Below are 25,963 nucleotides of genomic sequence, written 5' to 3'. Positions count from 1 at the left end.
CTATAGAGATATCACTTGATTCTTGAAAGTCCTTGTACCTGCATATCAGCAGATGCAAATTAAAGAACGCAAACTGAGAAATCCATGCAGATACGATGACAGATATTATATGATGATAACAGAAATCTCTAGAAAAAAATCATGGGCTTCTACCCTCTCGTCGCGCAACAAATTCCCCACTAAAATCAAGCACGATAAATTGGTACTACTGCACGCAACACACTAAAAGCAGATAGTCTGTACCGTTGACTAATTAAATCAAGGGATGGAAGAACTTTTAACACTCCAAAATAATCTAGTCGTTACCTAGTATCAGCACAACCTAGTCAATCAACTAAGCCTCGGATCCCAGCATCAGCTTGAGCTCGCATCCACGCCCAACCCTGCAGCCGCGGCAGCGTCTCCGCCATGGCCCTTTCTCACAGCCGCGCCATGGCCCAGACCGCAGCAGAGCTCACGGACGCGCTCTCTGCAGCCCCGCCATGGTCAGAGCTAGCATCTGTGCTCGCCGACGGGTGCTCTGCTCCCGTGCCATTCCTTCCCTCCGCCACCATGCCTTGCCTACCCTCCGCAGCCACCCTCTGGCTCTCATAGCTCTCGTCGCCGCCACTATGTGTCGCGCCGCCGTTAGGGCTTTGGGGATAGGGACGGGATGATTGGGTTAGGTGTTTTTTCCAGTGCACTAACAGAGGGGTAGTTTGGTCACGGAGGAAAAAAAATTGACGGCAGACTGTAACGGGGTGCAGGGCAATGTCAAATAAGGAAGTAAATTCAAACCTGCTGCCAAATAGGGAAGAAAAAAGTTTCTAGGGTCAAATAGGGAATCACATTTTAAGGCAGTGTCAAATAAGGAATTCTCTCTAAGAAAAGTGTTACAATGGACAAGAAGTACATGCAAGCACTCCGGTTGAAACGAGATGCGAGACTTGATAAGATGAAAAGAATTTGAGCAGAGGACACAACATTCCTGCTAAACGGATAAGCAAGGAAAAGAACATGATATTACAAAATGAGATGATGAGTCGAAGAGAGCAACATCACAGTGCCTCTGGAATGAATGTAAGACTGGAATGAAAAGAACGGAGATGAGAGAACCAACATCTCTCACAACTGAACTTAAGAGAGCACTCTTATGAAGGGTTGAACGGAGTTGTTGGAAATCGATAACAAAAGATATGATTTCCAATGGTCTTAAGGAAAACATCCCCAAATTATGAGGTGAAGACCAGCCACTAACGAAATCAATCAATTGGATCGATATGAGAAGCGAAAATTTAGATAATAGATAAGCACCATAATGGCAACATTCCCAATGGAAGGCTTTAGGTGAAATCTATACCAAGATAACTCCAAGGAAGAAAATGATGGGTTTAAATATCTCATTCCTCACAACTTGCGAATCATGAAACACGAAGGTAAATTGTCAAGAATGACATAACACCACCTGAAAAAGATAAGATAGAAAGAATTGCACTTCAGGATGCAAGATGAAGAATACATGAACTCCTCAAAACAAGACATGTGCTGAACAACATGTTTATTTTAGAGTATAGCTTGGCGGATCTTAGTTTCGAGAGGTATCTTGAAGAACAATTAAAGAATGAAAAGAATCCTTGCCGAACCACCATGTTGAGCCTCCACGAAGAACTCCAGATAGGAAAAGATAACATCAAAGAATTGAAGGTTTGAAGCGAACAAGATTGAAGCCTTGCAATGATTAGATGGAGCTTTGTGATGATGTAACCGAGAAAAAACTTGGAACTCCGGAAAGAAAGATGAACAAATGAAATCAAGAATTTTGATGAACCTCCGGAATAAGGAATTAATCATTTGGGTGAAACAAGAATAAGAATTATGTTATGCTCATCCTTCACCAATATAAATTGATGACCAGCAACGGATTTGGCATACTACTTATTCTCATAGAAAGGATTAAAAGAGATATAGCGCAAAATTGGGAAGGTCTTCAACGAACCACCAGTAGGATTGAAACAACGAATGAATCTGTATGATAATGAAGGAAGAGAACTCTTGAACGAACCATCGTAAGAACTGAACAAGAAAGTAGCAAAAGCACAATTCACCGGGAAGAATTGGAAAATGAATGAAGATACTTGCTAGGATTTAGATGCAAGTGAACGAAGAGATCCCGAGTTGATTAGAGGATATTTGAGCGATGCACCGGTAAGATTTGAAGAACGAGAGCTGAAAGCTGGAATGCATAATTCTGAGATGATGGGCTCCGGAGAAACAAACTGAAAAGGCTCCTGAAATGCTCCGGATGGGCGAAAAGAATTCTCACAATCGCAACCAATTATGAGAGGATGGCATGAAGCTAGAACCACGAATCTTTGGAAGAACGGGTAAGGATTTAAGAGGAACTCTTCTTCGGTCTTCAAATGTTGAGAATGATGATGAGAAACACCACCATGAATTATTTAGACACTCCGGAAGAATCAAAAGCGAAGAGGTTGAGCCAACGATGAAAAGAATTTGACAGATCTTGGAGAAATACATATGACTGATGATAATTCATTCTTATGTCAAACTTTGAAATGAATTTGAAAAGCTCTGGAAAAATTAGAAAAGTCAGGTAAGATCCTGGGGGAAAAAACCTATGGGTTAGGGGCCACTCAAAAATACACCATTGAACAATTTAAAAGAAAGATTGCACCGGTTGAATTAAATGTCTTGAATGAGGTAACAACCTCGAAATAGTTTGAACGGATTGATAGTGCAGACACAAATCTTCTGAGATATCTTCGGCACTTCGGATATGAATAGAGAGAGATGAACAATTAAGAGGTGCACCAGCATGATAAAATGTTTGAAACGAGGAAAAGATATGACCGACAAAGCTTGAATTTAATCCACCGGAGAAGAAAAGAGTGAAGGAAATATGCCCTAGAGGCAATAATAAAGGGGAAAACTTTGTTTTTTCCACTCTAGTTTTTGCCAACTTTGCTTATGCCACTCTAGAATTTGACATCTCACTTTTGCCACTCTTAGCTTTTGACAATACATCACAAATGCCATTCCATGGCAAAAACGATAATTTTTCATTTCACTTTTGCCACTCTTAGCTTTTGACATGTATCACAATTGCCACTCTAAATTTTTTGCTTTTGCCACGGAATGGCAAAAGTGATATATTATCAAAAGCTAAGAGTGACAAGAGTGAAATGTCAAATTCTAGAGTGGCATAAGCAAAGTTGGCAAAAATTGGAGTGGCAGAAACAAAGTTTTCCCATAATAAAGTTATTATTTATTTCCTTATACCATGATAAATGTTTTATTATTCATGCTAGAATTGTATTATCCGGAAACATAATACTTGTGTGAATACATAGACAAACTAAACGTCACTAGTGTGCCTCTACTTGACTAGCTCATTAATCAAAGATGGTTATGTTTCCTAATCATAGACATGTGTTGTCATTTTATTAACGGGATCACATCATTAGGAGAATGATGTGATTGACATGACCCATTCCATTAGCTTAGCACCCGATCGTTTAGTATGTTGCTATTGCTTTCTTCATGACTTATACATGTTCCTATAACTATGAGATTATGCAACTCCCGTTTGCCGGAGGAACACTTTGTGTGCTACCAAACGTCACAACGTAACTGGGTGATTATAAAGGAGCTCTACAGGTGTCTCCAAAGGTACATGTTGGGTTGGCGTATTTCGAGATTAGGATTTGTCACTCTGATTGTCGGAGAGGTATCTCTGGGCCCTCTCGGTAATGCACATCACATAAGCCTTGCAAGCATTGCAACTAATGAGTTAGTTGCGAGATGATGTATTACGAAACGAGTAAAGAGACTTACCGGTAATGAGATTGAACTAGGTATTGAGATACCGACGATCGAATCTCGGGCAAGTAACATACCGATGACAAAGGGAACAAAGTATGTTGTTATGCGGTCTGACCGATAAAGATCTTCGTAGAATATGTGGGAGCCAATATGAGCATCCAGGTTCCGCTATTGGTTATTGACCGGAGACATGTCTCGGTCATGTCTACATTGTTCTCGAACCCGTAGGGTCCGCACGCTTAACATTACGATGACAGTTTCATTATGAGTTTATATATTTTGATGTGCCGAAGTTTGTTCGGAGTCCCGGATGTGATCATGTACATGACGAGGAGTCTCGAAATGGTCGAGACATAAAGATTGATATATTGGACGGCTATATTCGGACACCGGAAGTGTTCCGGGTGATTTCGGAGAAAACCGGAGTGCCGGAGGGTTACCGGAAACCCCCCGGGAGAAGTAATGGGCCTTATGGGCCCTAGTGGAGAGAGAGAGGGGTGGCCAGGGTGGGCCGCGCGCCCCCTCCCCCTCTGGTCCGAATTGGACTAGGAGAGGGGGGCGGCGCCCCCCTTTCCTTCTCCCTCTCCCCCTTCCTTTCCCCCTCCTAGTAGGAGTAGGAAAGAGGGGAGTCCTACTCCTACTAGGAGGAGGACTCCTCCTCCTTGGCGCGCCCAAGGGCCGGCCGGCCTCCCCCTTGCTCCTTTATATACGGGGGCAGGGGGGCATCTCTAGACACACAAGTTGGTCTTCGTGATCGTTCTCTTAGCCGTGTGCGGTGCCCCCCCTCCACCATACTCCTCGATAATATTGTAGCGGTGCTTAGGCGAAGCCCTGCGACGGTAGAACATCAAGATCGTCACCACGCCGTCGTGCTGACGGAACTCTTCCCCGACACTTTGCTGGATTGGAGTCCGGGGATCGTCATCGAGCTGAACGTGTGCTAAAACTCGGAGGTGCCGTAGTTTCGGTGCTTGATCGGTCGGGCCGTGAAGACGTACGACTACATCAACCGTGTTGTCATAACGCTTCCGCTGTCGGTCTACGAGGGTACGTAGACTACACTCTCCCCTCTTGTTGCTATGCATCACCATGATCTTGCGTGTGCGTAGGAAAATTTTGAAATTACTACGTTCCCAACAAAGAGAACGAAGAATAATAAGCTTGAAGCTCCGTTAGTATCTTCCTGAGAATCACCGGATAAGAACATTGACGGAAAAGAATAAAGGGACTTCACATCCATAAAATAAATACTTGATTAAGTAATCTGAGTCCTTGAAGAAACAAGGGGAGGGGAGGAAGGGAAAACAAAGGCAACTTGGGACAGATGAAACAAATAACGTTGAGAAGACTTTGAGTTGATCTTGCGGATGGGAAAATGATAGGATTATCTTGAAGAGAAATCACACCGGTTGGAAAGAATTGACATGACAACCCCGATGATCAAGAAGGATTAGTATTCACCTAGAAATATGAGAACATTGCTTAGAAAAGGTATGGAATCCACATTTGACTTCGAAGCAAACAAAACAAAGGATTGGCTTGCAGAATAAGCTGGAAACAAACATATGATAGATCCCATATCGTATCATGTGTCTGTTGGAAATATATCCTACGTGATACTTGAATTCCCACTTATAAACTCCCGAAACTTTCTGGTTATGCAATCAGGTGTTGGGGATATAGGGGAATCATAATATCTCACCCAAACTAACAATTCCTACATCCAGCTGTATCCATCCTTCAACACATAACCAAGAAACCTTCAGAAATTGTGTACCTCAACCTTCGAAAAGCATCCGTTATATGAGTTATGGCAATATTCCCGAACTCCCGCCCCAGTACTGGGTGGCGTCGAGGTTATCTCACCAACAACTGCATAGAAGAGATTTTCGATGTCGGCGAATTCAGGTATTCCAGAACTGCAACGATAAAATTGTGACGACAACACCTTGGAGCTCAACTCCCCGGGACACTGCCACAACCCCTAAATGTCAGGAGGCACCAAGAACAATGTTCTCTTCATAAAACTATCGGAATGATTCCAAGATACCCGCGTGATCCTAAATTTTTTTAGTGAAATTTGAGGAGAGAAGAGTCAAAACTCTACGTTAGGAGGCCTCACCAGAGCGACGAAGGGACTGAGAAGTAAAAAGAATCCTACTCTCCGATATATATATATATATATATAATCCTAAGACTCAAAACATTTTGTTCTAGACTCAACAACGTTAGCGATTCGATCAAGCAGGGGGCTCCTAAGTCGGGGAAGGCTCTGATTACCAACTTGTAACACCCACGATGCGGCTATATCTCCCACGTGCCGGGGCACGACTTAGAGGCATAGCCGCATGGTAGGTTTGTCGCAAGAGGGGTAATCTTCACACAATACCATGTACTGAATAAGAAAGGGATACAGAGTTGGCTTACAATCGCCACTTCACAGAAATACAAGTTAAACATACATCATCCAAAATACAATCAAGGTCCGACTACGGAATACAATCAAGGTCTAACTACAAGTTAAACATACATCATCCAGAATACACTAAGTTGGATGCAATTTTATGAAAAAGTTGACATGAAGATGATAACGAGCATATTATGAAGCATTTGTCATCATGACGGAAACGAAAGGGGTGCCACGGCAACGAATCTAAAAATGATGCCACGGCAACATATCGGTTCCGGTAACTCGATTGAGATGCCGGTGTAAAAGAAGAAGCGACGGGAGCGTGTCATGCGATGAACGGTGGGGTGCTCCCGGTTACCGGGTTCCACGGTTCGATGGCGGTGTCAACGAGGGAACAACTAGCGTTCATGGGCGGATACAACATCCAAACATGCATCTCATACAACACATGCAATCGTTCTCGGACGGTCATCTCGGGGTTATACCTTCGAAGCGTGCGTTTCGAAGCGTATCAGTTCGTAGAGGAAGTAGTCGTTCACGGGTCGTTGAGGGAAGTAGTGGTTCATGTCCGTAGATGTTCGGGGTCACGACACGGGACTTGACGTCCATGGGGTCTTTAGAGATGGTCGTGGTACATGTTTCGTAAACGTTCGGGCGGCGGTAGTGGGACACGTTTTGGAGGGGAAGTAGAGGTTCACGTTTCGTAGTCATTCGGGGTCGCCGATAGTTGTAAACAGTCGTTGTTGGACTTGACGGATCTGATGCCTCCGGACGTAGTGGTACATGTTCGTTTTCGGAGAGTTACTTGGCGTTCTTCGTCTCGCAGTGTAGTCAAACTTGACGTATCTGAGGGCTCCGAGCGTCGTGGTACTTGTCGAAATCCACATCGGATGAAGTTGAACATCTTTAACCGGAACTTGGCGCGTCCCAAAATCTGCGGGCGTTGGTACTTGGCGAAAAGAACCCACGAAGGCGTCCTGCGGGTCGTGATGTGGCCAAACTCGAGGAGGTACGAGGAGGCACCGGTGGAGGTGTTCGAACGAGGCAGGGGGCAGAACTTGGGGAGGCGCTGCGACGGCGGCGCGGTGAACACGTACACGAGCAGAGGCATGACATGAGGCGAGGAGGAAGCAGAGACGACCCGAGGTCGCAGGTGACTGGGGTGCCGCGGCGTCGTTCCATTAAGCAGAGGCAACGACGGCTTGCTGGAGGGTCCTGGCGGCGGGAGGTAACCGAGACGGTCGCTGTGCTTGGGGAGGCGCCGGACTTGCTGGATCTCGCGATGAAGACCCCGAGGAAGCAGGGAACGAGGCAACGACGGCGGTTCTCCACTCCTCCCGATGCTCCTTCGGCGAGGAGAGTTGGCAGCGGGGACGAGGGCGCAGGGCGACGCGCTTGAGGGTCGGCACGGTGGCCTCCATGGCCCGCGGCCATGCGGTTCGCACAAGGTGGAGGGGCGCCCTGAGATGGGGCCTGCGGAGGGGAGGAGGCACGCAGAGCGGATAGCTTGGGGCGTCGGTGGCGTAAGGAGGCAGAGGGGATCGAGGGAGATGAGGCGATGGGATCGGGCGCTGTCACGCGCTCACTGCCTCCTGGCGACGCGAGGGGAAACGGAAGGGAGAGATAGAGAGAAGAGGGTCGGGGCTAGGGTTAGGAATGGTTCAGGTGGGCCGGCCCAGGTTTAGGATAGGATGGGGTCAGCTGGCCTCGGTGGAATAGTGGGGAAGCAGGCCGGCCTGGCTCTAAGGCCCAAGTGGCCAGCTGGGCTTCTCTCCCCCCCATATTTCTTCTTCTTATCCATATATAATATGAATAGAACATTGGAAGAAATTGTTACGGCATATCTCTCTCAAGGTAGTTTTGGTGATTGATGACAACATGTTTGCGGACTAATCTTGTGCTTTGAATAATTCACAGATTCTCCCGTGGCACGAGACGCTTTCTTCCCCTCAGAGTGTATTTCAAGACGGTGTAGCTCTTTCGTTTCTTTCTCGGTGGACTAGTTGCGTAGAGGACACCGTACTATCAAGAGGGGGTCCGCTGGGGTATTGCATGGGTGGAATCATCATGTACACATCAGCTTCTCACCCTCCGAGCTTTTCCATTCCATTGTAGAGTTCTCTCCTCTCTTCCTTGTCCTGTCTGGGTCCAAGCGGTAGTACCGCGCAACCCAGCGGTAGTACCGCTGAGGAGCCACAAGCGGCAGTACCGCTCCACAGCGGTAGTACCGCCCGTGGCTCCACAACAATAGTACCGCTGGGGTGCCTGGCACCTCCTCCTCGTTCTCAGCATCTTTGGAGAGATTCTCTCTCTCTCTCTTATGTGCCCCAGCGGTAGTACCGCACTGCCAGCGGTAGTACGACCGAAGGGTCACAAGCGGCAGTACCGCTCCACGGCGGTAGTATCGCCCGTGACCCCGCTGCCGTAGTACCGCTGGGCTGTGTGGCTCCTACCGCCTCGACTCGAGGGGTCTTTTTCTCGTATCGGGTTTTGCGGCACTAGTTGCGGTTGTAGAGGCGGTAGTACCGTTCCAGGAGCGGTAGTACCGCCCCTACCACCGCAGTAGTACCGCGTGTGGGTCCTATTCCCCCTAGTCTCCTCTGCGCGGCAGTGCCGCTGGCTGACACGGCAGTACCGCTGTCCTGGCGGTAGTACCGCCCCCTCAGCGGTAGGACCACCCTGTGCGGGGCTGGTTGGTGGGGGGGCAACGGTTGGATTGTTGCCCCCACTATAAAAGGGAGTCCCCTTCTTCTCTTTGACCTACCTCTTCCTCCCCCAAGCTCCATTTATTGCTCAAGCTCCATTAAATGCTCCAAGCTCCATTTTCGCCCGATCTATCTCTCTAGCCAATCAAACTTGTTGATTTGCTCGGGAGTGGTTGAGAAGGCCCCGATCTACACTTCCACCAAGGGATTTTCGATTCCCCCACTCATCCCTAGCGGATCTTGTTACTCTTGGGTGTTTGAGCACCCTAGACGGTTGAGGTCACCACGGAACCATAGTCCATTGTGGTGAAGCTTCGTGGTTTTGTTGGGAGCCTCCGATTAAGTTGTGGAGATTGCCCCAACCTTGTTTGTAAAGGTTCGGTCGCCGCCTTCAAGGGCACCAATAGTGGAATCACGGCATCTCGCATTGTGTGAGGGCGTGAGGAGAATACGGTGGCCCTAGTGGCTTCTTGGGGAGCATCGTGCCTCCACACCGCTCCAACGGAGACGTACTTCCCCTCAAAGGGAAGGAACTTCGGTAACACATCCTCGTCTTCACCGGATCCACTCTTGGTTATCTCTTACCTTTACTTGTGCAAGCTCTTTAGTGTTACTTCTCTTGCTTGCTTGTTTGCTTGTTGGTATTGCATCATATAGGTTGCTCACCTAGTTGCACATCTAGACAACCTACCTTGATGCAAAGTTTAATTTGATTAAGATAAGTTAAAAATTGGTAGTTGCCTATTCAACCCCCCTCTAGTCAACCATATCGATCCTTTCAATTGGTATCAGAGCCTCGTCTCTTTATTAAGGACTTTACCGTCCAAAGAGTATGGTTGATACCGTAGATGGTGTGGAGGAACACTCCGGTGTGAATCCGATCTCGTCTACGGGAGATGGGGGAACCTCGATCTCTCGTGAGGAGTTCAATGTGGCCTTGGAGACATTGAAAACCTCCATGACGCCTGAAGTTGAAAGCATGTTTACTAAATTTCTTGAGGGGCTTAAACTATCCACCGCACCGTTGGAAGTGGGTGACCCCGCCAACAAGGTGACGGATGCTATCCCCGACAAGGGGGAAGCTAGTAGTGAAAAGGCTCCTTCTTCTAGTGGTAAGAATGGCACCGGCATCTTTGCCCATGTGGAACCACCACTTGTTTATGGTGGACCGGTTCCTTCCACTCATTTGAATCATGCCGGTCCTCCCCCTAAGATTGTGAAAAATGAGGATTTTGATTCTTGGGTTTACCGCTTTAAATGTCATTTAAATCATGTGAACACTAACCTTTGGAGAATAATTGAAGAAGGTTTCTATCCACATGATCCAAGCAACTTCACTTCTCGAGAAGCCGCGGACAATCAATTCAATGAGAATGCTCTCTTCATCATTCAAGATGCAATTCCACCCGAAGACCTACCTCATCTTTGTCCCTTCGCCTTTGCCAAAGATGCATGGCATTGTGTTGTCTCTCTCTACCGGGGAAGCGCAAGCATTCAACGCTCCAACTATGAAGTGGTACAAGATGGGGCCGATGAGTTTGCAATGAAAGAAGATGAAGAACCTCGTGAGCTTTATCGGAGAGTAACCAAACTCGCGGTCTCACTACGAGATCACGGGAGCAAGGACATGGATGACAATTGGATCAAGCGCAAATTCCTCAAGGCAATGATGCCCCATCACAAGGCCATGTCCTCCGTCATTCGTCAAAGACCGGACTTCCACACTTTGACCTCAAGCGAAGTGTTGGATGAGTTTGTGGCCATGAACATTTTGGACAAGACCGCCGACAATGCGGTGCTCCTTTCTCAGCAGGCAAAGAAGCCTAACCTTGCATTGAAGGCCAAGCTCACCGTTGAAGAAGAAGAAGAGGAAGAAGAGGAGAGCAACCCCGAAGACACGAAGTATGCATATCATGAACACATGGCACTTGCTTCAAGGCAATTTTGGAGCAAGAAAAACTCGAGGCCAAACTTTAGCAAAAACAACTCAAGTGGCACGAGGGGCAAGCAACGTGTAAGGACTTGCTACAATTGCGGCAATGTGAGTCATTTTGTTGCGGAATGCCCGTATGAGAAGAGGGAAAACAATGGTGGCAAGCTCATCCGAAAGGACAAGGCCAAGTCGTTCCCCAACAAGAACAACTTCACCAAGAAGACTCCTTCCAAGGCATTGGTTGTACAAGAAGAGTACAATGAGGATGATGACGATGATGAAGATGATGAGTCGATTGCCATGGACTCCGTTGCCATTGCGACGACTTCACGGGTGTCTCTCTTCGACTCACCCAATAAGAGCATCACCGCCAAGTGCCTCATGGCTAAAGCCACCAACAAGGTAACCCCCAATATCAAAACTACCATCATTAATCATCCTTCTCCGATGGATAGCATTAATGAACTTGAGGGAGCTAATGTGCAGGCTAACGAGTTTGAGGCCTTTATGGGAAAACTCAAGGGAAAGTCCAAGAAGCACTTTGTTGCTCTCTTGGAACAACTTGGTGAAGCCAATGACATGATCGAGGCTCACGAAGACACCGTCACTAAGATGGAAGGGCATAGTCGTGACTATGCCGATGAGATTTCGGATCTTTCCAATGCTCTTGAGGAAGAGCGTGGTCTTCGTTTGGCTCTTGAGGAGTCACACAACGTTGATCATGTTAAGTTAAAGAAAGATTATGATCATGTCCTCATAGTTTCTCATGTGCTAAACTCCGAGAAGGCCGAACTTGAGGTTGATCTTGCTAGACTCAAAGAGGAGTTTGATCTACTTGACAAGGCTCACAAGGTCTTGAAGGGTGCTCATGCTAGCCTCAAAGAGTCTCATGATCAACTTCAAGTAAAGCTAACCAAGGAAAAAGCCACTTTCCCTTGTATGATGTTAATTGATAATGCAAATGCTACTAACCCGTGTTGTGAGCATGTGCATCTCATTGAGGAGAACGCTAAGCTAAAGGGGCAACTTGAGAGAGGTCTTGCGACTTGCATACAAGGCAATAAGAACCTCAACGATCTCTTGATCAACCAAAAGGGAGTTGTGGCCAAGGAAGGGGTTGGGTACGTGCCCGACTCCAAGAACAAGAAGAAGAATGACAAGACCAAACGACCTCCTCCTCTCATGCAAACCTTTGTGAAGGAGGGAGAGAGTGCCTCCGAGGAGAATAAGAAGAACAATGTCAAGAAGGGCAATGTCACCCCTCCCAATAAAGCCGGCGATTTTAATCCTTCTTATGTGTTATGCCGTGCTAGTGATGGGCATGTTTATGCCAAATTTGTTGGTTCTCCTCATGAATACATTGAATGGTCTATTTGGGTTCCAAAAACCCTTGTCACTAACATCAAAGGATCCATTACAAAATGGGTACCTAAAACCAAGCATTGATCTCTTGTAGGTGTTTGCTTCCGGTGGGGGATCATGGTTGCTCGATAGCGGAGCTACAAATCATATGACTGGAAGCAAGGACTGGGTGGTGGACGTGCACAAGGTTCCATCTATGCCCACCAATGTCGAGTGGGGCGATGCCTCATCTTCTAAGGTATTGGGACTTGGCAAGGTGGTCATCTCTCATGATCTCACGATCGAGAAGGTCATGCTTGTTGAGTCCCTTGCATACAATTTACTTTCCGTTCGTCAACTTGCAATCATGGGCTTTGCCACTTTCTTTGATATCGATACCGTGGCCCTCTTGTGGAGCAAGACTCTTAAAGTAGCTTTTGTTGGGCATGTCGAGAACGGTCTATATGTGATTAACTTTTCGGAGCGACCCACTAAGACCGCGACATGCCTAATGGCTATTGATGTGGGATGGCTTTGGCATCGCCGTTTAGCCCATGTCAATATGAGATCTTTGCAAAGTCTCCTCAAGGGGGACCATGTCCGTGGACTAACGAATGCTAGTTTTGCTAAAGATCGTGCTTGCAGTGCCTGTATCGAAGGAAAGCTACATGAGAAGGCTCACCCTCCCACGACTATCATTTATTCAAAGAGGCCTTTGGAGCTCCTTCACATGGATCTCTTTGGGCCTCCATCCTTCGATAGTCTTGGAGGTAGGAAGTATTGCTTGGTGATTGTGGATGACTACTCAAGGTACACGTGGGTGTTTTTCTTCAAGAGGAAGAGCGAGACCCAACAAACCATCATTGACTTTGCAAATGAAGCACAACGTCAACACAATGCAAAGATCTTGACAATAAGAAGTGACAACGGCACCGAGTTCAAGAATTACACCTTGGATGAGTTTCTTAGTGATGAGGGAATCAAGCATCAATATTCTGCACCCTACACCCCTCAACAGAACGGTGTTGCAGAGAGGAAGAACCGTACGTTGATGGATGCGGCAAGGACCATGATGGCGGATTTCAAGTCTTTGTACAACTTTTGGGCCGAAGCCATCAACACCGCGTGTCATGCATCCAATCGGCTCTACCTCTGCAAGGGCTTGAACAAGACTCCATACGAGATACTCACCGGTAACAAGCCCAACCTCAAGTACTTCCAGGTATTCGGGTGTAAGTGTTTCATTCTCAAGAAAGGTGTTTGGTTGTCTAAATTTGAGACTAGAGCTTATGAGGGCATATTTGTTGGCTATGCTACAAACTCTCATGCTTACCGTGTCCCCAATAAATCCATGGGACTTATTGAGGAGACGTGTAACGTGGAGTTTGATGAGAATAACGGCTCCCAAGTGGAGCAAAGTGGCACTTGTGATGTAGGTGATGAAATTCCTCCCCAAGCCATAAGAAGAATGGGTGTTGGCTTTATCCTACCCATTGAGGAACCCCTTTTGGCCGAAGGAGAAGGACAAAGCTCCACTCAAGTGGAGCCATCACCAACCCAAGTCCCACACGCTTCCGAGGTTCAACATGAAGGCCCTCATCTTCAAGAACATGACCAAGGGCAAGATCACGCTCAAGACGGTGTTGACACATCAAGTGATGCCCAAGGTCAAGTTCTCTCCTCTGAGCAAGTTCAAGAACAAGAACAAGCCCAAGACGACGCTCAAGATGATCAAGTGACCACTCCTCGTCTCTCCCCCGAGGAGGAATTAGAGCGTCGTGCCGCCAAGGTTGCTTCCAAGCTCTCCACCAAGGATCATCTCATGACGAATGTGCTTGGAAGCTTAAGAAAGGGGGTAAGCACTCGTAGACAATTAGCAAATTATTGTGAGCATCACGCGTTTGTCTCTTGTGCGGAACCCCACAAGGTCTATGAAGCGCTAGAAGATCCGGATTGGCTCAATGCCATGCATGAAGAACTCAACAACTTTGAGCGCAACAAAGTGTGGAGATTGGTGCCAAGACCAACCGAGAATCACAATGTCATAGGAACCAAGTGGATATTTAAGAACAAGCAAGATGCCCATGGGATTATCATTCGCAACAAGGCTCGTTTGGTAGCACAAGGCTACTCCCAAGTCGAGGGTATCGACTATGGTGAAACCTTTGCTCCCGTTGCTCGTCTTGAATCCATTCACATGTTGATTGCATATGCTTCTCATCATAACTTTAAGTTACAACAAATGGATGTGAAGAGTGCTTTTCTTAATGGTTCTATTAATGAATTGGTTTACGTCAAGCAACCCCCCGGGTTCGAGGATCCCTACTTTCCCGATCATGTGTATCAAATCGATAAGGCACTCTATGGCCTTAAACAAGCCCCACATGCGTGGTATGACCACCTTACCGAGTTGTTACAAGACCGTGGTTTTGAAGTTGGGCTAATCGACCCCACTCTTTTTACTAAGAAGGTCAAAGGGGAGTTGTTTGTGTGCCAATTATATGTTGATGATATTATCTTTGGTTCTCCTAACAAAGCTTTCAATGAAGAATTTGCCGCTCTCATGACCTCAAAGTTCGAGATGTCCTCCATGGGAGAGTTGAAGTTCTTTCTAGATTTCGAAGTGAAGCAAAGAAGAGAAGGAACCTTCATCAATCAATCCAAATACACTCAAGACATGCTCAAGAGATTCAAGCTAAGTGATGTCAAGCCGGCTTCCACTCCAATGCCCACCAAGTGCCAACTTGACTTAGATCCCAATGGTAAAGTGGTGGATCAAAAGGTATATCGTTCCATGATTGGATTCTTGCTTTACCTTTGTGCATCTAGACCGGACATCATATTGAGTGTGGGAATTTGTGCACAGTTTCAAGCCGCACCTAAGGAAAGTCACTATGTGGTGGTTAAACGAATCTTTCGATATTTGGCTCATACCCCAAACTTTGGCTTATGGTACCCAAGAGGATCAAACTTCAAGCTTGTAGGGTACTCGGATTCCGATTGGGCGGGGGACAAAGTGGATAGGAAGTCCACTTCCGGAGGGTGCCAATTCCTTAATTGCTCTTTGGTAAGTTGGTCTTCCAAAAAGCAAAGTTGTGTGTCTCTCTCATCTACTGAGGCGGAGTATGTTGCCGCCGGTAGTTGTTGTGCACAACTCCTATGGATGAGGCAAACTTTAAAGGATTATGGTGTCACTTGTGACAAAGTGCCTCTTTGGTGTGACAATGAAAGTGCCATCAAGATCTCTCTCAACCCGGTGCAACACTTCAAGACGAAGCATATTGAGATTCGGTATCACTTCATCCGGGATCACATTAGGCGAGGAGAGATCGAGCTCAACTATGTCAACACTCATCACAACCTTGCAGATATTTTCACGAAGCCCTTGGATGAAGCAAGATTTCGCGAGTTAAGGCATGAGCTAAATATCATTGATTCGAGCAATGTGGCTTGAACCCTTGCACACCCCACCACGCTCATTTTGTTGTCTAGTTTAGGTGTAGGCATGGACATAGGGGGAGTGTTGTTCTCTCAATGAACTCTCCCTCCCCCCATAATGCATAAATTGATCAAGTCTTTCACTTTAGCCATTGTTGATGGTACTTGTGCTTCAAAGACGAGTTTTGGTCATGGGCCCAAGGTTAAAATCTTCGCGGTGCCATACCTCTTGACTCAAACATAGGTGGCCTCGGCCACCGCCCTCTTTTGAAGAGGTGTGTCTTGATCGTTTGCTGGTGTGCTCTTTTTCTTGCCGTTTTTGTCTTTCCTTCGAGCAAAAGCCTTGTTTGTTTGGTTGCCGTGGCGTGCTGGGCGGTACTACCGCTGGTGGTGCGCGGTACTACCGCCCCCCCAGCACGGTACTACCGCTGAGGGACGGGACCAGGGGGTTAAGTCGGGGCAGGGGGAGGTTTCTTCTCCCCCATACCCATTCACTTCGCCCCCTCTTTCCTCTTCCTCTCTCCAGCCTCCACTCGCCGCAGGAGGGCTCCGGCGGATCTCCGTCTCCGGGGCGTCCCTCTCCATTTCCTTTGGTGGAGTCGATCCCCACCTCGTTCTCTTGCCATGGATGCCGGTATTGCCCCCGTTCCTTCTTTTCTTTTGTCTCATTTTCAGATCTTGTTTCTTAGGGGCAATGGTGGTTGCATCTCTAGATTTTTGGCTAAATCTACGCTTGAGTTGGTTGGAGAAGGCAACTAGACTATCTCGATTAGAGTTTGGTAGGAATATTTTTGAACTTGGTAGGCTGGTAGTGCCGGATCTGACCACTGTAGTAGGAAACCGCTGTTTCTCCGCCTCGTGCGGTAGGAAACTGCTGTTTCTTCTCCTCAAGCAGTACTACCGCTCTCGTTGGAGCGGTACTACTGCTTGACCTCGAGCGGTAATACCGCTCTCTTTGGGGCGGTACTACCGCTTGAGGCGGTACTACCGCGGGCATGTCACGGTACTACCGCTGCATGTCAAATTCCATCATATTCCTGCTTTACCTTGATCATTTTTGTTGTGGCTTATGCTCGTTATTTCTGGTTGTTTTGCGTGTTCTTGTGTTTGGCTCCAGGTGATGACCATTCCGAGCAGCAAGGTCGCCGTATCAACCCCGGGCGTGCTACATCCAAATGCTACCACACCTCAGAGCCAGCCGGTGGTTCCTCGAGCACCCAACCGCCTTCAGCAAGTGCATATGCAAGTGTTCCTCCACCTCCTCAGCAATCGAAGCGATCCGCCAACAAGACAAAGGGGAAGACTGTGACTGAGATGACCAACAAGGAGTTTTGGGAGAAGCGTCGCCGCAACCCCTATGCGGTGGACCAAGAACCCACTTTGGTCAACCGCCCGTTCTGGAACCGTTTTCAGTTTGCCATCTACTTTGATGTGATCAAGGCCAAGAAGAATCTTTTTGTTGATGTTCGCTCCATTGACACTGATGCTATGGAGAAGGACCCGGAGTACTTTGGCGAAGCCCTTCAGATGTGCACTCAGCTGAACATTCTCAGGATCATGCAATTCAACAAGGATTTCGATGCGGATTTGGTGGCTCAATTCTATGCCACCGTCCATCTTGGGACGGATGTCGACAGGACTCTGACATGGATGACCAATGGCAAGCTGCTTTCCGTCAAGTGAAAGGCTTTCATGGAGTTACTTGATGTGGTGGATCACAGGCTTGGGACTCCTGTCGGTTTCCGCCCTCACCGCAATGCAACGTCCACCCACAAGCAAGCCCTTTGGCCCTAATGCACTGTGAAAGTTCACCCAGTAACTGAGAAGAAGACCTATGAGCTGTCTCCATATCTGGACATTCTTCATCGCATCTTCCGTGAGACTCTCTTCCCTCGGATCAGGAATCTGGATATGGTCCACTCTTACCTCGTGGACATGCTCCTTTTCTGTCAGCATGAGAAGGAAGCAAGCACTGGAGAGAGCCTGGATATTTCTCATGTCATGTGGTTTGAACTTCTCTCTGCCGTGTCTGAGCGCAAGTGCCCTATATATGGTCCATTCATCATGAGGCTCATTGAGAGGGCATGGGCACAGACTTATCCCAGAGTGTTGCTAGAAACTGGAGACTTGGTTTCTCATGAGATCAAGCGTCTGAAGAAGAAGGACAATTGGACCACCCTAGCACCTCACACAGGGGTCCGTCTGCTGCTGCTGCCATGGGGGATCCGTGTGACGCCCCCGATTTGACCGTACACTAATCATGCACGCAAATGTGTACGATCAAGATCAAGGACTCATGGGAAGATATCACAACACAACTCTACAAATAAAATAAGTCATACAAGCATCATATTACAAGCCAGGGGCCTCGAGGGCTCGAATACAAGAGCTCGATCATAGACGAGTCAGCGGAAGCAACAATATCTGAGTACAGACATAAGTTAAACAAGTTTGCCTTAAGAAGGCTAGCACAAACTGGGATACAGATCGAAAGAGGCGCAGGCCTCCTGCCTGGGATCCTCCTAACTACTCCTGGTCGTCGTCAGCGGGCATCACGTAGTAGTAGGCACCTCCGGTGTAGTAGGAGTCGTCGTCGACGGTGGCGTCTGGCTCCTGGGCTCCAACATCTGGTTGCGACAACCAGGAAGAAAGGAAAGGGGGAAAAAGGGGGAGAAAGCAACCGTGAGTACTCATCCAAAGTACTCGCAAGCAAGGAGCTACACTACATATGTATGCATTGGTATCAACTGGAATAAGGCTATTATATGTGGGCTGGACTGCAGAAAGCCGGAATAAGAGGGGGATAGCTAGTCCTTTCGAAGACTACGCTTCTGGCAGCCTCCGTCTTGCAGCATGTAGAAGAGAGTAGACTGAAGTCCTCCAAGCAGCATCGTATGGCATAATCCTAACCGATGATCCTCCCCTCGTCGCCCTGTGAGAGAGCGACCACCGGTTGTATCTGGCACTTGGAAGGGTGTGTTTTATTAAGTATTCGGTTCTAGTTGTCATAAGGTCAAGATACAACTCCAAGTCGTCCTGTTACCGAAGATCACGGCTATTCGAATAGATTAACTTCCCTGCAGGGGTGCACCACATACCCCAACACGCTCGATCCCATTTGGCCGGACACACTTTCCTGGGTCATGCCCGGCCTCGGAAGATCAACACGTCGCAGCCCCACCTAGACCAACAGAGAGGTCAGCACGCCGGTCTAAACCTAAGCGCACAGGGGTCTGGGCCCATCGCCCTTAGCACACCTGCACGTTGCGAACGTGGCCGGAAGCAGAACTAGCCCCCTTAATACAAGAGCAGGCTTACGTTCCAATCCGGCGCGCGCCACTCAGTCGCTGACGTCACGAAGGCTTCGGCTGATACCACGACGCCGGGATACCCATAACTACTCCCGCGTAGATGGTTAGTGCGTATAGACCAAATGGCCAGACTCAGATCAAATACCTAGAACTCGTTAAGCGTGTTAAGTATCCGCGAACGCCGACCAGGGCCAGGCCCACCTCTCTCCTAGGTGGTTGGAACCTGCCCTGTCGCTCCGCCTCAAAGATCCACTCGCGGGTGCTCCTACGAGCCGACCCGTCTTTAATCACCACATGTATCATGTATAAAGTATATAGTATATACCCGTGATCACCTCCCGAGTGATCACGGCCCGATAGTATAGCATGGCAGACGGACAAGAATGTAGGGCCACTGATGATAAACTAGCATCCTATACTAAGCATTAGGATTGCGGGTAAAGGTAACAACAGTAGTAGCAAGGACAGGCTATGCATCAATATAGGATTAACGGGAAGCAGTAACATGCTACACTACTCTAATGCAAGCAGTATAGAGAAGAGTAGGCAATATCTGGTGATCAAAGGGGGGGGGGCTTGCCTGGTTGCTCTGGCAAGAGAGAGGGGTCGTCAACTCCGTAGTCGTACTGGGTAGCAGCGGCGTCGGTCCCGGTGTCTAGCGAGAGAAGAGGGGGAAGAAACAATAAATATAATGCAAGCATATGCATAGTGATGCATGACATGACAAGTAACGGCGTTAGAGGTGCCCTAACGCGGTAGTAGGCGATACCGGTGAAGGGGGATGACATCCGGGAAAGTATCCCCGGTGTTTCGCGTTTTCGGACCGGTGAACCGGAGGGGGAAAGTTGCGTGTTTGCTATGCTAGGGATGTGTGGTGGATAAACGGGCTGCGTATCCGGATTCGCCTCGTCGTTCTGAGCAACTTTCATGTACAAAGTTTTTTCATCTGAGCTACGGTTTATTTTCTATGATTTATCAAAGTTTTAGGCATTTTTGAAATTTATTTAATTATTTAAAATGAACATTATCCAGAACAGTGAAAGGTGATGTCAGCATGACATCACCATGACGTCAGCAGGTCAAACCCAGCTGACCAAAGTCAAGCTGGTCTGTGGGTCCAGTGGGACCCACCTGTCATAGTCTCAGGCTAACTAAACAGGTTTGATTAGTTTAGTTAATTAATTAGGTTAATTAAGCAAGATTAATTAAGTTAATTAATCCTTTAATTAATTAATTAACTTAATAATTTTATTTATTATTTATTTTTAATTCCTTTTCTCTTTTTTTTCGTTCTCAGGGTGGGCCCCGTTCGCCATAGGCACAGGGGCCAATAGCGGGCGACAGGCAGGCGGGCAGCGGGCGCAACCCGTACGGGGTCGAGCCCGCTCGTGAGGCAGCGGGGCGAGGCCGCGGCGATGCGCGGGCGGCCACCGGAGGCCTTTCGGGCGGCAACGAGCGGCGAGACCAGTAGCGCGGCGGGCCATCGCGGTAGATGGCACACGGCAGCGGAGCAGCAGTAGCTGCAGGCAGTGGTGGCGAGGCCAAGGCGGACAAGGCACAGGAGGGGGAGAGGCGATAGCGCGTCGCACGGGGAAGGAGCAGCAGAGGCGGGGAGCGCCGTGGCTGCGCGGTGGCGCGGGCGGAGCCGCGCCGGAGCAGCAACAAGCAGGGGGGGAGGCGCACGAGGCTCGCGACAAGGAGGCCAGCGGAGCACGCGGGACGGCGCGTGCGGGGTAAGGCAGCAACGGCGCAGCGGGCGGGGTGCGAGGCGCGGCCCCGAGCGGCGTGCATGGTGATGCAGTACGGGGTGGGGCATAGGAGAAGGAGGGAGGGCCTCACGTCGGGTGCCGGGAAACTGGCAGCGGGCTCGGAGAAGTTCGGGGGGGGGGGGACGACGGGGACGAGCGGCAGAGCGGGAGGCAGTCCGGCGGGGGAGCATGCCGGCGCGGCCCAGGCGGCGTGGGGGCGGCGCAGTCGTCGCCGCAGGGTCCGTTCCCCCGATCCGATCTGGATCAGGGAGGAGGGGGAAGAGCGAGGGGGGGCGCGAGTGGGTGGCGGTTCCCGGCGCCGGCGGGCGGCGGCCTCAGGGGTGCGGCGGCTCGGGTGCCCGCACCACCGAGTGTGCGTGCGTGCGTGTGTGTGGCGGCGGAGTGGGAGGATGAGGGAGACGTGGGGAGAGGAAGTGGGGATCGTGGGATGGGTTAGGTCACGGTGGGAGGGATAGTAGGAGGGGAGGTGGGCCGGCCTGGTGGGGTGGCCGGCTAGGCCGGTTGGGTTGGCCCAGTTGGGCCACGGCCCAGGGAGGGGGGGCTTTCTCTCTCTTTTCCTTTTCTTTTGTTTTCCCCTTTTGTATTTTCTTTTATTATTTCTTTCCTGTTTAATTCATCTAAAAGTATTTAGGCATTTTATAAAAAGGTGTTTACCTCACCATAATTACCGGTGTAATATTTGGCAACCACCGAACATTTTTGTTTCAAATTTTGAAAACTTTTATTGCCGACATTAATTTTAATTTTAAACTTGAAGTTGACGCGGTTTGAACTAACAGGCGTTTAGCAATAGTAATCGGGATGACATGGCATGATTAGCGTGGGATTTCTGTAGCAAGATTATCCGGGCGTTACAAATCTCCTCCACTACAAGAAATCTCGTCCCGAGATTTAGGAGGTAGAAGGAAACAGTGCAGGGTATTCATCGCGAAGACGATCCTCGCGTTCCCAGGTGGCTTCGTCTTCAGAGTGATTCGACCACTGGACCTTGAGGAACTTGATCGCCTTCTGACGGGTGCGGCGTTCAGCTTGGTCGAGAATGCGGACCGGATGCTCTTTATAGGAGAGGTCTTGTTGCAATTCAAGCACTTCATGATCCACTGCTCGGATTGGGTCCTTGAAGCAGCGTCGAAGTTGCGACACGTGGAACACATCGTGAACCTGAGAAAGGTTCGGCGGAGGCTCCAGTTGATATGCCACCTTTCCACGCCTTTCGAGAATAGTGAAAGGACCAATATAGCGGGGAGCTAGCTTTCCTTTGATCCCGAAGCGGTGTGCACCCTTCATTGGTGTAACTCGAAGATAAGCCTTTTCGCCAGGTTGATAGACCATGTCTTGGTGATGACGGTCATACTGACTTTTCTGACGTGACTGAGCAGTCTTGAGATTCTCGCGAATAATGCGAACTTGTTCTTCGGCCTCTTGGATAATATCCGGACCGAAGAGTGGACATTCCCCAGTTTCTGACCAGTTCAGAGGGGTTCGACACTTTCGTCCATATAGCACTTCGAAGGGGGACATCTTCAGACTAGCTTGATAGCTATTATTATAAGAGAACTCGGCATATGGAAGAGATTCCTCCCATTTCTTGCCGAATGATATTACACAAGCTCGAAGCATGTCTTCGAGAACTTGGTTGACACGTTCAACCTGTCCTTGCGACTGAGGATGAAATGCAGTACTGAACGACAGATGAGTTCCCATAGCTCCTTGGAAACTCTCCCAAAACCTTGAAGTGAATAAGCTGCCACGGTCTGAACTGATAACCAGTGGAATACCGTGAAGTGAAACAATTCTGGCCATGTAGAGAGTAGCAAGCTGACTAGCAGTGATTGTCTCTTTGACCGCCAGAAAATGGGCGACTTTGGAAAGCCGGTCAATGACGACAAGAATAGCATCATTACCTTTCTGCGATTTGGGAAATCCAGTGACGAAGTCCATTTCAACATGGTCCCATTTCCATTCAGGAATAGAGATAGGTTGCAGAGTTCCAGCAGGCCTTTGATGCTCTGCTTTGATTCGGCGACAAACGTCACACTCAGCAACATAACGAGCAATATCCTGCTTCATATTAGACCACCAGAATCTTTGACGAATATCCTGGTACATCTTTGTACTACCAGGATGGATGGACAGAGGCGTATCATGAGCTTCTTGCATAACCCTTTTAGTCTTATCCAGGTTTTTCTTCGAACATGGTACCACTAGGCGGCCTTTGAAATACAAGGCGCCATCGTCGGCGATAGCGAAGAATGAGGGCTTTCCTCTTTTGAGGTCGCGCTTAATCTTGAGGACTTCATCGTCACACTTCTGTATCCATTTGATGGTGTCCACAAGATCTGATTTCGCAACCAGGGTATTGAGAGAACCCTTGGAAACAACATGGAGGTTCTGTTTGGGGAAACCTTCGGGAGGGGGAGCGAGTGATCCCGGGGGAACAATATGGAGGTTCAGCCTTCTAAATTCTTCGGTAAGCGAGGGCTGAACTTTGTGGACCTGGAGGTGTTTGCAGTAAGACTTGCGGCTCAAGGCATCAGCCATTACATTAGCCTTGCCGGGGGTATAGGATATACCCACGTCAAAGTCTGCAATAGTCTCCATCCATCTTTGCTGGCGTAGGTTCAAATCTGGCTGAGTAAACAGATACTTCAGACTTTGATGGTCGGTGAAGATCTCGCAACGATTACCGAGAAGGTAATGTCGCCACTGCTTCAGTGCATGAATGACAGCAGCAAGCTCGAGGTCATGAACTGGGTAGTTTTCTTCGTGAGGGCGCAATTGACGAGAGGCATAAGCAATCACTCTGCGCTCTTGCATTAGGACACAGCCTAATCCTTGGCGGGAAGCATCGCAGTAAATGACGAAGTCCTTCTTAGTATCAGGTGGAGCAAGTACGGGGGCAGAAGTCAACTTGTCTTTGAGCGCCTGGAAACTTTCCTGACACTTGTCTGTCCAGTCAAACTTGACACCCTTATGCAACAGACTAGTCAGGGGCCTGGCAATCTTGGAGAAGTTCTCGACGAATCGACGGCAATAGCTGGCGAGACCGAGAAAACTTCGGACTTGCTTGACGTTCTTCGGAGGAGTCCAATCGAGAATAGCCTGAACTCGTTCAGGGTTGACGGCAATACCATCCTTGGAGATGACATGCCCAAGATAGGTTACTTCGGGGAGCCAGAATTCACACTTGGAATACTTGGCATACAGTTGATGTTCTCGAAGCTTCTCCAGCACAAGACGCAGATGTCCAGCATGTTCTTCCTCGTTCTTGGAAAATCAAGGATATCGTCCAGATAAACCACGACAAACTTGTCGAGGTAATCCATGAATATATAATTCATCAGACGAGAGAAGGTGGCTGGAGCATTCGTTAAGCCGAATGACATGACGGTGTACTCGTATGATCCATACCGAGTCACGAAGGCGGTTTTTGGGATGTCCTCCTCACGAACACGGATCTGGTGGTAACCCAACCTCAAGTCGAGTTTGGAGAACACTGATGAGCCAGCCAGTTGATCATAAAGATCATTGATCCGAGGGAGAGGGTATTTATTCTGAATGGTAGCTTGGTTTATAGGACGGTAGTCTTGGACCAATCGGTTTGTCCCGTCCTTCGTCTTAACAAAGAGAGAAGGTGCTCCCCAAGGAGAGCAACTTGGGCGAATGAAACCTTTGACAAGAGATTTGTCGATTTCCTCCTTAAGCTCAATGAGTTCATGCGGCGGCATCTTGTAGGGTCGTTTAGCTATAGGGGTAGTGCCGGGTTTCAAGTCGATGATGAATTCGACAGCTCTAGCAGGAGGAATCCCTGGAAGTTCTTCTGGGAAGACGTCTTGGAATTCACGAACGACGGGAATGTTTTCAATGCCCTCGAGTGGTGCAGCGTTCAACGCGTTCAAGGCATAAAGTCGTGCCTCGGCGTTCTGAACTAGATGAGCTTGGTAAGCTATTATTTCGTCAGAAGGGTGTAGCAGATGGACGACCTTAGTGGCGCAAACTATAGAAGCAGTATGCGCTTTCAACCAATCCATTCCCAGAATGAGGTCGATGCTACAGGATTTTAGTACGATGGGGGAGGCAAGGAATTCCAGTCCTTCAATTTCAACGGGAACGTTGTGACTAACCATAGAGGTTTGACACTGGCCCGCAGGGGTGTGTACCACAATCGCAGTGTTCATCTCTTCGTATTTAATGCCATGCATGAATGCAAACTCAGCTGATATGAAAGAATGTGATGCTCCCGTATCAAATAAAACAGATGCTGGTACTGAATTTACGAGGAGTGTACCCATCAGGGTAGCAGGCTGGTCTAGAACTTCATTGAGATCAACATGGTTGGCATGAACACGACCATAAGACTTGGCACTGTTGTTACGAGGCTGGTTGCTTCCACGGCCAGTTGCTGGGAGGGCCAGTTGATTCTGGTTCTGATTGCAATCCCTAGCTCGGTGACCTGGTTGTCCACACTTGTAGCAGAGACCATTATTGGGAGTGGGAACAGGAGCTTGTGGCGGTGGAGCTGGAATTCTTGTGTGCCTAGTTGGAGGAGCAGGCAGACGAGGTGCAGCATACGTCTGCCTTGGGGCAGGTGCATTTGGCTGGTACATACTGTTGGGAATCCATATCTTACGCTTCTGTGAAGGTGGGCCCGAAGATGAGCCCGTGTCACGGTTGCTCCTGTGAGAGCCCTGGTATTCTTGCAGACCAGTTTCGACATTGATGGCCTTGTTCACCAGGGTGGCGAAATCAGCAAAGTCATGCACTAAAAGTGCGAGCTTGATGTCAGCTTGAAGGCCATCATGGAACTTCTCCTGTCTGCGTGCATCGGTTGCAATGTCCTCTTCAGCATAGCGGGACAAGTCCAGAAACTCCCGCTGGTAAGCTTCCACAGTTTTATTGCCTTGGGTGAGGTTGCGGAACTCACGCTTCTTCCGGTCCATAACTCCCTGAGGAATGAAGCGAGCACGGAAGGCAGTTTGGAAGTCTGGCCAGGTGATGATTGTTCCAGCTGGCAGAGTACGCCTGTGGCTATCCCACCACTGAGCTGTGGGTCCTTTCAGGAAGAAGGAAGCAAAGGTGACATAGCTGGCAGGGGCTACATCAGCAGACTCCATCTCATAGGTGATGTCACGGAGCCAGTCATCAGCATCCAGAGGCTGAGTTGAGCTGCGGTACACAGTTGGGTTCAGGCGCATGAAATCCTGCAGGGTCACTTGGGTTGGCTGATGGTTCAT

At 48.6% G+C, this 25,963-nt stretch overlaps 1 protein-coding gene across 1 annotated transcript; it reads right to left on the bottom strand.

The window, feature by feature from the left end:
- LOC147976397 (uncharacterized) lies at positions 1-25,963 on the bottom strand. Its single transcript, XM_087520847.1, has 2 exons — positions 25,018-25,963; positions 1-38 (listed from the first exon to the last, which is right to left on the bottom strand). The coding sequence occupies exons 1-2, from the start codon at positions 25,961-25,963 to the stop codon at positions 1-3; spliced, it is 984 nt and encodes a 327-aa protein (XP_087376973.1).

This window comes from Triticum urartu, chromosome 4A (genome assembly GCF_056163025.1).
Source record: "Triticum urartu cultivar PI428250 chromosome 4A, HENAU_Tu73, whole genome shotgun sequence".
NCBI classification, from domain to species: domain Eukaryota; kingdom Viridiplantae; phylum Streptophyta; class Magnoliopsida; order Poales; family Poaceae; genus Triticum; species Triticum urartu.
This window is presented reverse-complemented; position numbering and strand designations above follow the sequence as displayed.